The 13210-nt window shown below is 35.7% G+C and overlaps 1 protein-coding gene across 1 annotated transcript; it reads right to left on the bottom strand.

Moving 5' to 3' along the window:
• Positions 1-2087: 2087 nt before the first annotated feature.
• LOC129236184 (methenyltetrahydrofolate synthase domain-containing protein) lies at positions 2088-13166 on the bottom strand. The gene is made up of 8 exons (XM_054870420.1): positions 12474-13166; positions 4595-4768; positions 4321-4521; positions 4015-4190; positions 3427-3768; positions 3287-3355; positions 3012-3225; positions 2088-2887 (listed from the first exon to the last, which is right to left on the bottom strand). The coding sequence occupies exons 1-8, from the start codon at positions 12577-12579 to the stop codon at positions 2559-2561; spliced, it is 1611 nt and encodes a 536-aa protein (XP_054726395.1). The 5' UTR covers positions 12580-13166; the 3' UTR covers positions 2088-2558.
• Between the last annotated feature and the right edge of the window lie 44 nt (positions 13167-13210).

The raw sequence follows: 13210 nt of genomic DNA, 5'->3' as shown, positions 1-13210 counted from the left end.
ACATAACATAACATAACATAACATAACATAACATAACATAACATAACATAACATAACATAACATAACATAACATAACATAACATAACATAACATAACATAACATAACATAACATAACATAACATAACATAACATAACATAACATAACATAACATAACACAACATAACATAACATAACATAACATAACATAACATAACATGCTGTTCAAGGAAGGTAACGACGCATGAGCTAGATAACGACGCATTTTTTGGTGCGTGCAGCCGGCTACATAGAATTATAAGACGTTATCACGTCAAAAAATAATAATAACATTAAAACAACAGGTATTATTAACAAACTTGGTTTTATTTTAAATTCTTCAAGTAAATCAAATTAATAATAATCAATAAGAAGGCATATGCAAATACAAATAAGTGAATTTTTATATGTACATATGCGCATATACATACACATATACGCTCACTTAAGTAGGAGAGAGCAAGATGTCGAACGTTGCCGTTCGTTTGCTTTGTCGTTCGTTCCGTGCTTTCGCTTGCAGTTCATTCAATGCAATGAGCAAGGTAACGACAAATGAGCAAGGTAACGGCAATGAGCAAGGTAACTACATATGAGCAAGGTAACACTAATGAGCAAGGTAATGGTAATGAGCAAGGTAACGACACATTTTTTCGTGCGTGCAGCCTGTTAAATCGAATTATAAGACGTTATCACGTCAATAATAAACAAACAGAAAACCAAAAAATGGATCCAAACAAAAATTAGGGAGCACTGGAATGGCACAAGCGGCCTTAATCACGCCAAAAAGTTTTTGAACTTCAATGCCAACAGAGCAAAATCTGCTCTAACCCTAGATAAAAAGGGGCTCAGACTACTCTGTGGAGAATTTACAGGTCACTTTGCCTGTCATAAACACTTTAACACAATAGGGTTATCTACTAAAAAATTATGCAGGTTTTGCTGTGTTGAAGAGGAGTCTATGGAACACTTAGGCAGACAAAGAATCCTGGGCTCGTACCTAGTAGAGGAGGAAAACCTACAATCGCTCTCTCCTAAGGAGCTGGTTCGATTCCTCGGTATACTAAATAATTATAATTTAGTAATTAGGGGCGAACAATAGATCAATCTGGTCGCAGTGCATAAAGGCGTTAGCCTAACCCGTACAACCATTACCATTAGGTGTCAAATCAGAACTGTAGGGGGGATGAGCCATTAAATCAATCTTTTGAGTACTCGAAAATTCGCTTGTGTAAGTCGATACATGAGAGCTCGTCTTGGAGCACCCGTACAGTCAATAGCGGCTTTGTTTCCGCCTCATATGCATGGATGCAAGATTCGTTACATCTTCACCACGACGCCATAGACATTGAAGGGACATTCCCTTACACCAATCGACATGCGCCCTTTTTTTTTTTTTTGGCAATTTTCATATTATGCGGTATACAACGAGAACAAATTTTCTTGACGCCCAAATGTACCTGCAATATTGAATGTTCACTAATGTTCAAGGATGCCTCTATCTCGCATGCAGTAATACGTTACGTTCACATATAAGTTTGACAAACTCATACACCTGCTGACGTACTGCTGATTTACGGGGAGTAAAACAATATATATTATTTCGTTTTATTCTTCGTTTATATTTCAATTCATTGTTTCACAAATTTAATATTTTATTTAATATTTTTTTGTATAAAAAAGGAAAGTAATTGTGTATTCTTGTTTATAATATGTTAGGTGGAAAACAAAAAAAAAAACAAAAAAAGGATTCACCGAAATGGGAAAATGTTTTAAGTTAATTCAAATAAACGCAGAAGTTTCATGTAAATGTTTCCTTTGTTAGTTCAATATACCATTGTTGTTTTTTGTTTTGTTTTTTCACAAACATTTTTTTATATTTTTTTTTGTAGATTTTCTTATAAAAAAACGTATGCGACGGTCCATACTGCAAATGCAGTGTAACTTCCGCTTTTCAAATTGGTACAGGACATTTGGAAATTGCGTTGAGAATTAATGCCTGTTATTTTCTTCAATTTTTTTTTTTTTGTTTTTTTTTTTTCGGAATTTATTTTTGTTGCATTTTCCCTTATTTTTTATTTTTATTTTTTTCCAAATTATTTTATTTTATATTTTGCTAGTTATCTTCATGATTTCATTATACAAATAAGTTAAAAAACGTGCGCGCCAGTTAATAATTGTACGAGTATTTTTTTATCTACGCAATGCAAAGGAATTTTGTAAAAAATTTAAAGAATACAAAGTCATATATTTAAATAACAAACAAATGCATCGCTCGGAACAGAGCAAAAATCTTTTCTAATCATTGTTTTATTTTGACGTTATTTTTAAATATGTAAAAAAACCGTTTGGCATACGCCATGGGCAAATTAAGAAACGTGCGTAGTTGCATTATATGTTACGAAAAGGCAAATATATGCATATGTAGGGGCGGGTAGTGGTGGAGGAATAAATGAATGTTAAACAATTTTCTCTCGTTGAACGCACGATTCCAAATGTCCCAACCAAAAGTACAGCCGTTTCAAAACAGCACGTAGTTCATACTATACAGTGGTGGTGTCGACGGACTCAATGCGAGCAGAGCTAGCATCACCGCCTGCGGCTGCATCACCATTGGCAGCAGCACCGCTACCACCTTCGGCCTTCTTTTCGTCAAACTTTAGCAGCTCCACATTGACCGTTACAGTCTTTGTCTGTTGCGGTTGTGCAGCATCGCCTTCAGCTCCACTGTCATTGCCAGCGCCTGCACCACCACCGGTGGTCACTGTCAGCGACAAGTCATTCAACGACTGGAGTACCTTGTTAATTTCATCTTCAGTGCTGGGCGTGCCATTACGATTGCCGAAATGTAAATAACATTTACCAAATTGGCCTTAAAGAACACAAAACACAAAAAAATTGTTCTCAAAAGGCATACAACTAAAATATTTCGAAAAGGCGAAAGGATTACTTATCGCTGCTGCGTAACTATGGAGCGCAAAACTAGTTCGGCTTACCTTTCCATGAAATGTAGAGCGGGTTACATTCACGCTTTCGCAATTCTGACTTCACATCCTTTACACGCACATCACGCGTAATATTCGAAAGTTTGATGCAAAAGTCACGAGCAAGACGATTCTTACGTACGCGCTGTTGTTGTTGCCTGCGATCGCCGCCGGCAGCCTTGCGCTCCTGGCTTTTACCTTCAACGCCTGATTGATCGCCTTCAGACTAACAAATGGAAATAAGAATTGTGTCACACGGAAATTTTGTGAACCTTTTTTTATTTTACCTTTGTTGGTCGTCTTCTTCGGTTAGCGAAACGGCGATTTCGGCGTGGATTGCGCTTTTGCTGATCTTGCTATTTGGAATACAATCAAATAAATATGAATTAAAGCTGATTCATGATGTAAAGTTTAGATATAAACATACACCCTGTTGTTCGGTATCGGTTTGCGAGATGGCGCGACGCTGATTACGGCGTCCAAATCGTCGACGAAATGGTCCACGACGACGGTTACGCGCCTTTTGGTTTTGTTCGATGTCAGTATCCTCTGCCTTCAGCACAATTACTTTGCCGGCCTTCTCTTCGTTCTCCTTAAACACTTGCAGTACAGGCACAATCTTAAGGCGACGTTCCGACAGCAAATGCCAGAAAATGCCAGCCGGGCGCTCCAATCGCTTAGAGACATGTATGACTTCTGTTGGTGTTACAATCAAATCAACGGGTGTATCATATTTTTGAAACAGCTCTTTTGGCAGGCTATCAACAACCTAAAAACAAAGACATAATAAATGCATGCATTGTAAATATTCCGAGTATTGATACAGCTCGGATGCAGACGCACATTGCATAGCTTATCAACTCAGAGGCGAATACTATTGCTGCGCTGAACTTAAGGTTAACAACAAAAACTTCAAATGCCTTATATTTGCTTAGTTCTATTCCGAGATATCTATATGTGTGTGTGTGTATATATATTTTTCTTATTGAGTGCTCACTCATACTACGTTACATACCTGTAAATCATGTACAATCGTAGCAATTACTGTGTCTGGTGTAATTGAACCGATTTCGTTAAGCAAGCCGATATCCTGATCGGCGAAACCGTTACCACGCCCAATGCGGTAACCATCACGTGACACCACAACCGAGCCAATCACTACCATATCCAGCTTGACTTTGTTCTCCAAAGCTACACAAACAAATGACAACAACAAAGTGTACACTCGAATAATTATATTACTTGTAAAATATTGTATTTGTAATGAATTTCGTTTGTGCATAAAAAACTAATGAAATGCGAAAAGAGCTCATTTACTTACTAATTTCGGTGCGATGTTGCGATATATCCTGCACATTTAGAATTTCTTTTTTCTGGTCGTCAGTAGCGTCAGTAGGCACATCAACTTTCAAATAGATGGCTTTAGAGTCCCGTGTGGCGGGTAGATACAATGTTTTGCCAGCAAGAAGAGTTTCCAATTTTACCGAGTGCAAAGCGCGATCGATATTGACCTTAATGTTTTCTACAAAAAAAAAAGTCATATAAATCAGTATCTTCATGCAAATCTGAAAATGGCTTTAAACTGATGTACTTACGCGCTTTCTTGAACTCCTCGGTCTCGGAGAGAAGTTTTGCAGCCTTGTCGCTATCCACGAATCCAGGTATACGATTGAAAATGGCGTTGAAACCGACACCGCATTTGTTGTCTTGAATCTTCTTCCAGGTTTGGACACGCAGTGAGCGTTTTGTTGGCTCAGCGGGAACATTCGCTAAAATGTGTAAGAAAAATAAGAAAAATTATAGAAAATAAAAAAGATATTGATAAGTAAAATTTGTAAGAAAACTTAAATAAAAAAATATTTGCATGAAAATTTATTATATGATTTTATTCAATTCGGTTAAAAGGCGAGTAAAACGACATAACAATGGAAGCATTGACGCTGATGGCAGAAAACGCTGTTGTTTTTCAAAATATTCTCCACGACGATCAATACACTTTTGCAGTCGTTTGAACCAATTTCCTCAGCACTTTTAAAGGCGGGGAAAGGAATTTCACTCCAGCAGTATTCTCCGTTTATGTATGGAAAATGTTTATGCTGCTGCAACAACAACAACGTGCTGCAAACTCTTATAGCTTATACTAATGACCAAGGATGTCTCAATTATGCACAACTGGTTTTAAAATACTCCAAATATTCCAATGAAAATGTCAGAAGGCGTCTGAGTCACAATACTAGGAGTGCCCAGCTCAATAAATCTGAATAACAACCCTTGTGCTCGTACTGTTACAAAAGAAGCCTGCCTAATAGCCTAAACAAACGGTCGGAATTATCTCAGAAATAGAGCAAAAATTAATACGGATTGACAAATAGACTTAATTCTCATAATTTAAGCGGATTATGGGACTTTTCGATGGCAAAATTGCCGAAAAATTACAGTTAATATCTATTGTAAATGAAAAATAATGACACTTTTAAAGAAAAGAACAAGAATGACTGGTTGCAATGCTAGTTTACACAAATATATTGGAAATTACATTAATTAATTGAAATTTCGGAGCTGTTTGAGAAATTGGGATTTAAGACTTTTTTTTTAATAAATAATTTAATAATTTTTATTTTTATTTTTAAAAGCTTGCATGATAATAAAATTATAAGTTAACTCAAGCAAATGCAGCGTTTGCAGCGGAGGCATTCGGCTGGCTGGTGATGTGTGTTGGATCAGATACGACGGAGTAGGGCGGTGTCCTTTAGAAATTTGTAAATTTTTTTAATATATTAAAAGTTGAAGAGGATCTGTGTTGCTGAAGTAGTCATGCCTTTGAGAGGCAAGTTCTGGGCAGGATACCGGTAGGTGATGCACAATGAATGTGGCTTGGCAGAAGGGGCAGGTCAGTAAAAACCAATTGCCACACGTTAAATTTATAGTATGCGATAGATTCAGAGAACTTGGCCCTGTAAACGGCGTTTGGAATTTTTTGCAAATATCAACAGTGCATCTCTCATGGAGCAAAATTATTTGACTTTTTTAAATTATGAATCCTAACCACCTCAGTATTTCATAAGTAAAGCATTAGCTATTGGAAAATAAAAATATTTAATATTATTTAATTAACAAAACTATTTATAGAGTATTAGCTGGACTATTGCACACAATTTCGAAATTATTGGCTGCTCACAACCAAAATTCACTTTCAATTTCTAATTACAAACAATAAGTAAATAACTCAAAATTGTTTTATATTTACAATTATTACAACATAAATAATTTAATTATTTAAAAAAAAAATTGTAAATAATTAAAAATTTAGGTTAGGGCTCACAAAATTAAGTAACTTAAACTTTTTACAACATTCGCAATATTCTTCATGAACAATTTTTTGTGTCAATTTTTCTTTTTAAATATAGTCCATTGTATAACAAAAACCTTATGAATTGAAGTTCCAAACTTTTTACAAAATTCACAAAAATTCCCTAAAAATTTACAACTTTTTGAACTTCTTTGTAAGGAGTTTTATAACCCATCCAATTTTAGTATAATAAAGGGTAAGTCTTAAGTGCCTGAGTTGGTTTATAATTTTTTAGGGTCCTCTCTACCTCTAGACCTAACCTGTTGTTGTAACAGCAATAACATTCGAGATACATGCACAAGGAATGCTACGGGAGTGACAGCCCTTGGCCGGATATAAATCCGGGTAATTCCGCTGACGTCGAACCGTTTGTCCTGGGAACGGGAACCAACCGTCGAAACAACACGATTCCTGGGCCTACCGTTAGATGACATCGCTTAGACCGTCGGTGATTAATGATCTGCTACAACAACAACTTTTGTGACCAATGTTCCAAGATGCACTGCGAAATGTGATCATTATATTTATGTTATAATTTTACGCCCTTTATAGTGTTTGGCCAAGCTCCTCCTCCTATTTGTGGTGTGCGTCTGAACGCAGTAGATTGGCGCGTACACCCGTTTTGGGTGTTTGGCCAAGCTCCTCCTCCTATTTGTGGTGTGCGTCTTGATGTTGTGCCCCAAATGGAGGGACCTACAGTTTCAAGCCGACTCCGAACGGCAGATATTTTTATGAGGAGCATTTTCATGGCAGAAATACACTCGGAGGTTTGCCATTGCCTACCGAGGGGCGACCGCTATTAGAAAAAACGTTTTCTTAATTTTGGTGTTTCACCGAGATTCGAACCTACGTTCCCTCTGTGAATTCCGAATGGTAGTAACGCACCAACACATGCGGCGACCGCAGTAGATAATTACCGTTATTTATTTCACAAAACAATCTTTGATTGAAAATATTAAAAAATAGAGTGATGTAAACTAGGCCACCAATTGTGTATCTATTTAATTGCCCACCACTGTACCACCTTCGAACAAAAAACCTGGCCGCAGACACCGTAAACCACCCCAAAGCGTCAAGAAAATTATGATTTGTCACCTCAACTTTATACAAAGTTAAAGCAATTTCAAGAATCCAAACGAATGATAATTTATCATACACCGGTCGAGCAATCAATGGCACAAACTAGATTTGCTTAAATATAGAGCATCATTTATACGAAAAACAAATTCAATATTGTACATTTACATTACAAATAATTAGTACACTAAGCACCTCATAACATAGCGTATACTACAGGTACATATATATAAGTACATATAAATATTTACTTATGTATGTACTCACATATAGTACGTAATCCGACAAAAACTAATGAAGCCAGAATATTATAATCGGTATTGAAATAACTCTAAAAAAAAATTTGTCTAAACCCCAGCCGAAACAATGGAAATAATAGAAAAGAAAGAAAAATTAATATTTATAATATTTATATAGTACATATAGTTTTCAAATGGAACCAAAGAATGAAGAATTGAATAAGTTAAAAACTTATACATACATACATATTTGTTTTTGCGATGTCCGTATGTGTGCGCGCGCTCATTTCTATTAGGAATTGTTAATGATAGTCAACGAAAAGCAAATGGAAAAAATGACATAGAGCTTGCAATGTTGTTGGCATTCATCAACGATGAGCGAATCATACGCGCGAATCATCAACAAACCATATGGCCTCGGGAGACGGTCCAGCATGCTTGACTGAGCTTTGTGTGTGTTAGTGCAGTCGGGTGTCGTCGTGTCACACATACTTGTTGTCGGCTTTTGAATGATGAAAATCAAAAATTTTAGATATTAGCGTCAATCAGCCGACACGCACACATATAAAGTTCTTGTCAAACAATGCTTGACCGTCACCCGAGGCCAATACAAAGCGTTGTACGAAATATTATAGTCAACCACTTTTCGTTGAGTTGTGCTGTACGTACACCACACCACGTTCCTATTGACAAGACAGTCGTCATATGTACATATGTACATGCATATCCACATACATACACATTAAACTCCATTAGAATTGAACTTCTTATCCAAAAGCATTCAAATACCATAATATAAAAATATTCAGAGAGAAGAGATGATACTCTTGTGAGAGTATGGTATTTGTTTATTCGAAACCTCCCTACGTACCGTTTGATTTGGGTTCAGAAACCGTAATTCTAAATTACCAAAGAAATTGGTAACAAAAAATTAGTGTAAGTGATGCAGCGAGTATGATTTGCAGTCCAACGGAACCAAGTGTCAAAAACTCATGATTCATAAATAACTGTATATAGGTATGAACGAAAATCGAATTAAATGTATGTAAGTGCAAATATATTCATATTTGACTCAGTGAGTTGAACGTTGTGAAACTCGGCAATGATGATGATACATGAAAATTTGGTAAAAAAGAACGAAAATCGAAAAAAGAATTCGCGCTTTTAAATGTACATACATTCATATGTACAATACATAGAAAAAGGCCAAGAAGAAACACTTGATAATCAGCAAAGAAGCTCGATAAAAGAAATATGAAATAGGTAGGTATTCGAAAACAGTCAAAAAAAAAATGTGCGCCGTTTTCAATAAAAATCTAGGTAATGTAACCAATTCCATAATTTCTTGCTTCAAAGGTTCATTGTCATGATGAGCTTTGTTTTTTTTTTTATTCTGTTTTTTTGCTTCTGGTCTATAAGTAATTTTTGTGACCGGTGAAATCTTCAACGCAAGTTTTTGTATACACAGTATCGATCGACAATAACATTCCCATGGCAGCCGGGTTCTACGTTACCGGAACGACTCGAGTTTTTCCCCGACCAAGTGCTGTCGCCCCAGTAAACTAGCCCTGTCTAGTGCACCGTAGCACGTTTTATGGGTCTACCGTTAGATGAGTTAGACGAAACTGATCCGTGACTTCACCGCCCTGGCAGGGTTTGGTAAACTTTTACAACAACAGCAATAATAACTTCGATCTCCAAGACCTAACTAACCAAATTAAAGCATTAAAAGAGTGTTCATTCTTCGGTATAAAATCTTCTGAAACAATAAATAAGACGAAAAAAAAAACTGTAATTTGATTTCGACTTGTCGCTCGTTTTCGGATAATTTTCCTAAAACCTTTTGCAGCGTGGTAATATAAAGATGTGCTGTGCCATTCAACCGTTCTTGTATGATACATCGTATTTTCATCTACACTTCCTCCAATTGATTAGCGCCAGATATTTTCCTTTTCGTTTTGTGTCAAATTATTGTTCCGGGCAATAAAAAAAAAGTTTTTATGAATAATTATGTTCCGAGAACAGTTATTATTAAAAAAATTACTTTCTCTACTATAGGGTTATTCAATAGGTGCGCTTCAACTGTTTTCCGATAGGGAGGGCGAACGACGCAATATTTTTTATTTTTCGCTTGTCATTTGTAAACTTCATTAGTATACATTTCATCATGGAACGCTACACACTTCAGCAACGATTGCAAATCGTCCAAATTTTTTATCAAAAATAATCGTTCTGTTGCTGCTACTTTAAGAGCATTACGGCCAATTTACGGTCCATTTAACAAGCCGTCCCGTTTTGGGGTTATGTGAAGTCATTGGTCTACAGTAACAAGCCGGCGACGATTTGTGAGCTCAGAGCCAATATTGAACGCGAAAATGCTGGAATTTCGGCCGATTTATGCAAAAGAGTGGTCGAAAATTGAGTTCAACGATTGGACTTCGTAAAACGTGCACGCGGTGGTCATGCAAAAGAAATCAAATTTCATACTTAAATGTATATGTTCAAACTCGATAATAAAAAAAAATTAGTTAAAAAAGTCAAACCGTTTGTGTTTTATTCAAAAAAGTAGGGGTGTGCGAATATTCGAAATTTCGAACTATTCGAAGCGAATCGAACCGAATTATTCGATCCGAGATTCGACTTAAATATTCGAATGGTTCGAACTATTCGAATGGTTTGAACTATTCGAATGGTTTGAACTATTCGAATAGTTCGAACTATTCGAATTATTCGAATGGTTAAAATAGTTCGAACTATTCGAATAATTCGAATAGTTTAAATAATTCAGATAATTCGAATATTTAACTGAGTGCATGCTTTTTTTTATTTTTTTAAACGATTTTTCTGAAGATTTCAGGTCTAATAAAAGCAAAATTAACATGGCTTAAAGTTCATTGTTTAATCTTCGGTTAGGATATCATTATTTTTATAGAATTAGTAGTTTTAAATAACTTGATATAGGTTTTTAAATGATATCGATTCTTCTAATCGTACGTATCGATCCACACATGAAATGATTTCTATCTTAGATGAATGGTTAATCACTAATCTCTTATGCATATTACAATTCTCCACTACAGTATTGTTCTTAAACCTGTTTTCTAATTTTAATGAGTGTACATTCAAGTTTATACTTGGAAGCTACATATATCTGCTTAGGAAAGGAAAAAATAATACTAAAGTTCATGAATAAAATACCATTAATTTCATATCAAAAAAATGCGGAATGCAATTGACTTTTCCAAACATATAGTATTATTTTACATGACAAGTGTATCTACAGCCACTATCAACGAACTATTTGGTGATTGGTGGCAACTATACTTGGAGTCCTAACTTTGTCCCGGACTCCAAGGACTAGAATTATCAAGTCTGTGAATAGTATCCACAGCTACTGATCATGTATTACTTTGGTGAATATGTGTGAAAATATATTTGTTGATAAAGAGCAAACATATAGTTGTTCTTTCAAATCTTCTCGGTGTATAAAAAATAGGGGTGTGCGAATATTCGGAAATTCCGAACTATTCGAATATTTCGAATTATTCGAGTATTTCGAACTATTCGAATATTTCGAACTATTCGATATTCGGCTCGAATCGAATGGGATTCGCACACCCCTACAAAAAAGTTCAAAAGTTGAAGCGCTCTTACTGAAAAACCCTATACTTTGCCTGGACAAGTGATAGCTTTTCATTCACTTGGTTAAGGCCGCAATAGTTTTATTTGTGCTCTGTCCTGGATCCCGTTAGTGTACTTGAGAAAACATATTTGAGTTTGAAATTTGGTTTTGGTCTTTTCATTATTTTTACCACAAATCACCTCCCTCCTCCTTGATTGCGCGCATGACTCAATTTAAGTAAGCTTTACGGCTTGAAACAAGGGCTGTATTTAGAGGCCACAAAACGAACTATGCCTTTAATGAGCACACGATGAAGATGAAATGGGTGCGATTGCAATAGCGATGCTAACTTAGATTTTATTTCAATACCCTAGTAGCTAATTATTACAATATTTGCTTTCTGAAGAAAAAAAAAAATGTTAGTAACGCGTGATAAATACAAAAAATTCGCCTGGCTGCGAATTACGTCACATCAAAAAGCGAATGATGTACATTCCCGTCAATTCAAGCAAAAATAGAGAGCTTGAATTGGATATAACCTGGATATAGTGCTGAGCATATACCTCGAAACCTATAAATTAGTTTTCGTGATGAAAACCTGATTTAATAAAATGAAAAGACATCACCTATTTGACTATTCGAGCTCCTTAAATATATATAAATTAATGCATATAAATAATTAATATAATTATAAACTTTGAATCTGTATCTTTTGCGTGAATAAATTTTCATGTCGAGTAGATGCAACGCGAAGTTCAAAGTTTATAGGAAACCGATTTTTCCCATGTTTTTTCTGCGATATTTATTAAAAAAAAAAAACAAAAATGTGTACCTTTTTTCTAAGGAGTATGTGCATGTGTATGTACATACATATGTATACATAGCATTTACGTACAAATCAACCCCGAGTTACAAAATAACGCAGCCAAATGCAACCGATGACCTTGCCAATCTATAATAAAACTACCTATTTTAAAGCGATAAAAATGCCAAAAAAGAAAAAAATTAATTCAATTATATTTACGTCACCCCGTCGCAGTATGCTTCATATTCATATATATTTACATATGTACATATAATCGCTTATTCACCGCCCATTTTATAGCAACGAATATCATAATTTCCCACCACACTCCATTCAAAAAAGAATTATATATACATATACTACAATATTTTCATAAACTTACTTGTCGAAGAGACTTCCTGAATAGCACTCGATCCGTTTCCTGCAGCATTGGCTGCATCTGGGACGGCAGCAGTAGCTACAGCAGTGGCATTGTTTTGATTTTCCATTTTTTTTTTTTTTTGTTAACGAGCTTGCGACGTTTTCAATTACTTTCGTCACAAAGCGGCGCGAAAATCACTCAATAATTTTCTTTTCCTATAATTTGACAATTTTCTGCTGGGTTGCTATCAAAGCAAAAAACCACGTTTTTCGCCTTTCCTATCGTACGTAGCGGCACTCGTCCCGTTCGATATTCTCTTTGTTGTTGTGCTCTTTCCACCAGCGGTACTGGACGTACTGTACTCGTATTTGTACAATAATGTTTATATCTACGTCCTTTTTACGCTGCTATACTCCAGAGGAAGTTAGTAGCCGCCTTTCGTATTTTCTCTTCCAACTTTTTTTTCAATTCCTCCGAAGATGGAGTTGGCGGAATGTGATTCTTTCTCGACTTCTGAACTAATTCGCAAAGTTATGAACGCGAAAGTTGTTAGCACAAGAATCTCGTCGTGCGACTTTTTGACTGCTTTTAGTTATTTCAACGAGAGAAAATTTGTTTTTTTTTGGGGGGGTTGACAGAAATATCACGTCAGCTGCAGAAATAGAATTTCTTGTCTGTGCGATGCAGAGCTGGAACGAACTGTGACGATTTTCACCAAATTTCTTTCCGACTACCTAGCGAAGTGTTCTTTATGAATT

This window comes from Anastrepha obliqua, chromosome 1 (assembly GCF_027943255.1).
Source record: "Anastrepha obliqua isolate idAnaObli1 chromosome 1, idAnaObli1_1.0, whole genome shotgun sequence".
NCBI classification, from domain to species: Eukaryota; Metazoa; Arthropoda; class Insecta; order Diptera; family Tephritidae; genus Anastrepha; species Anastrepha obliqua.
Note: the sequence above shows the minus strand (reverse complement) of the source record. Positions and strands in the feature narration are given on the sequence as shown.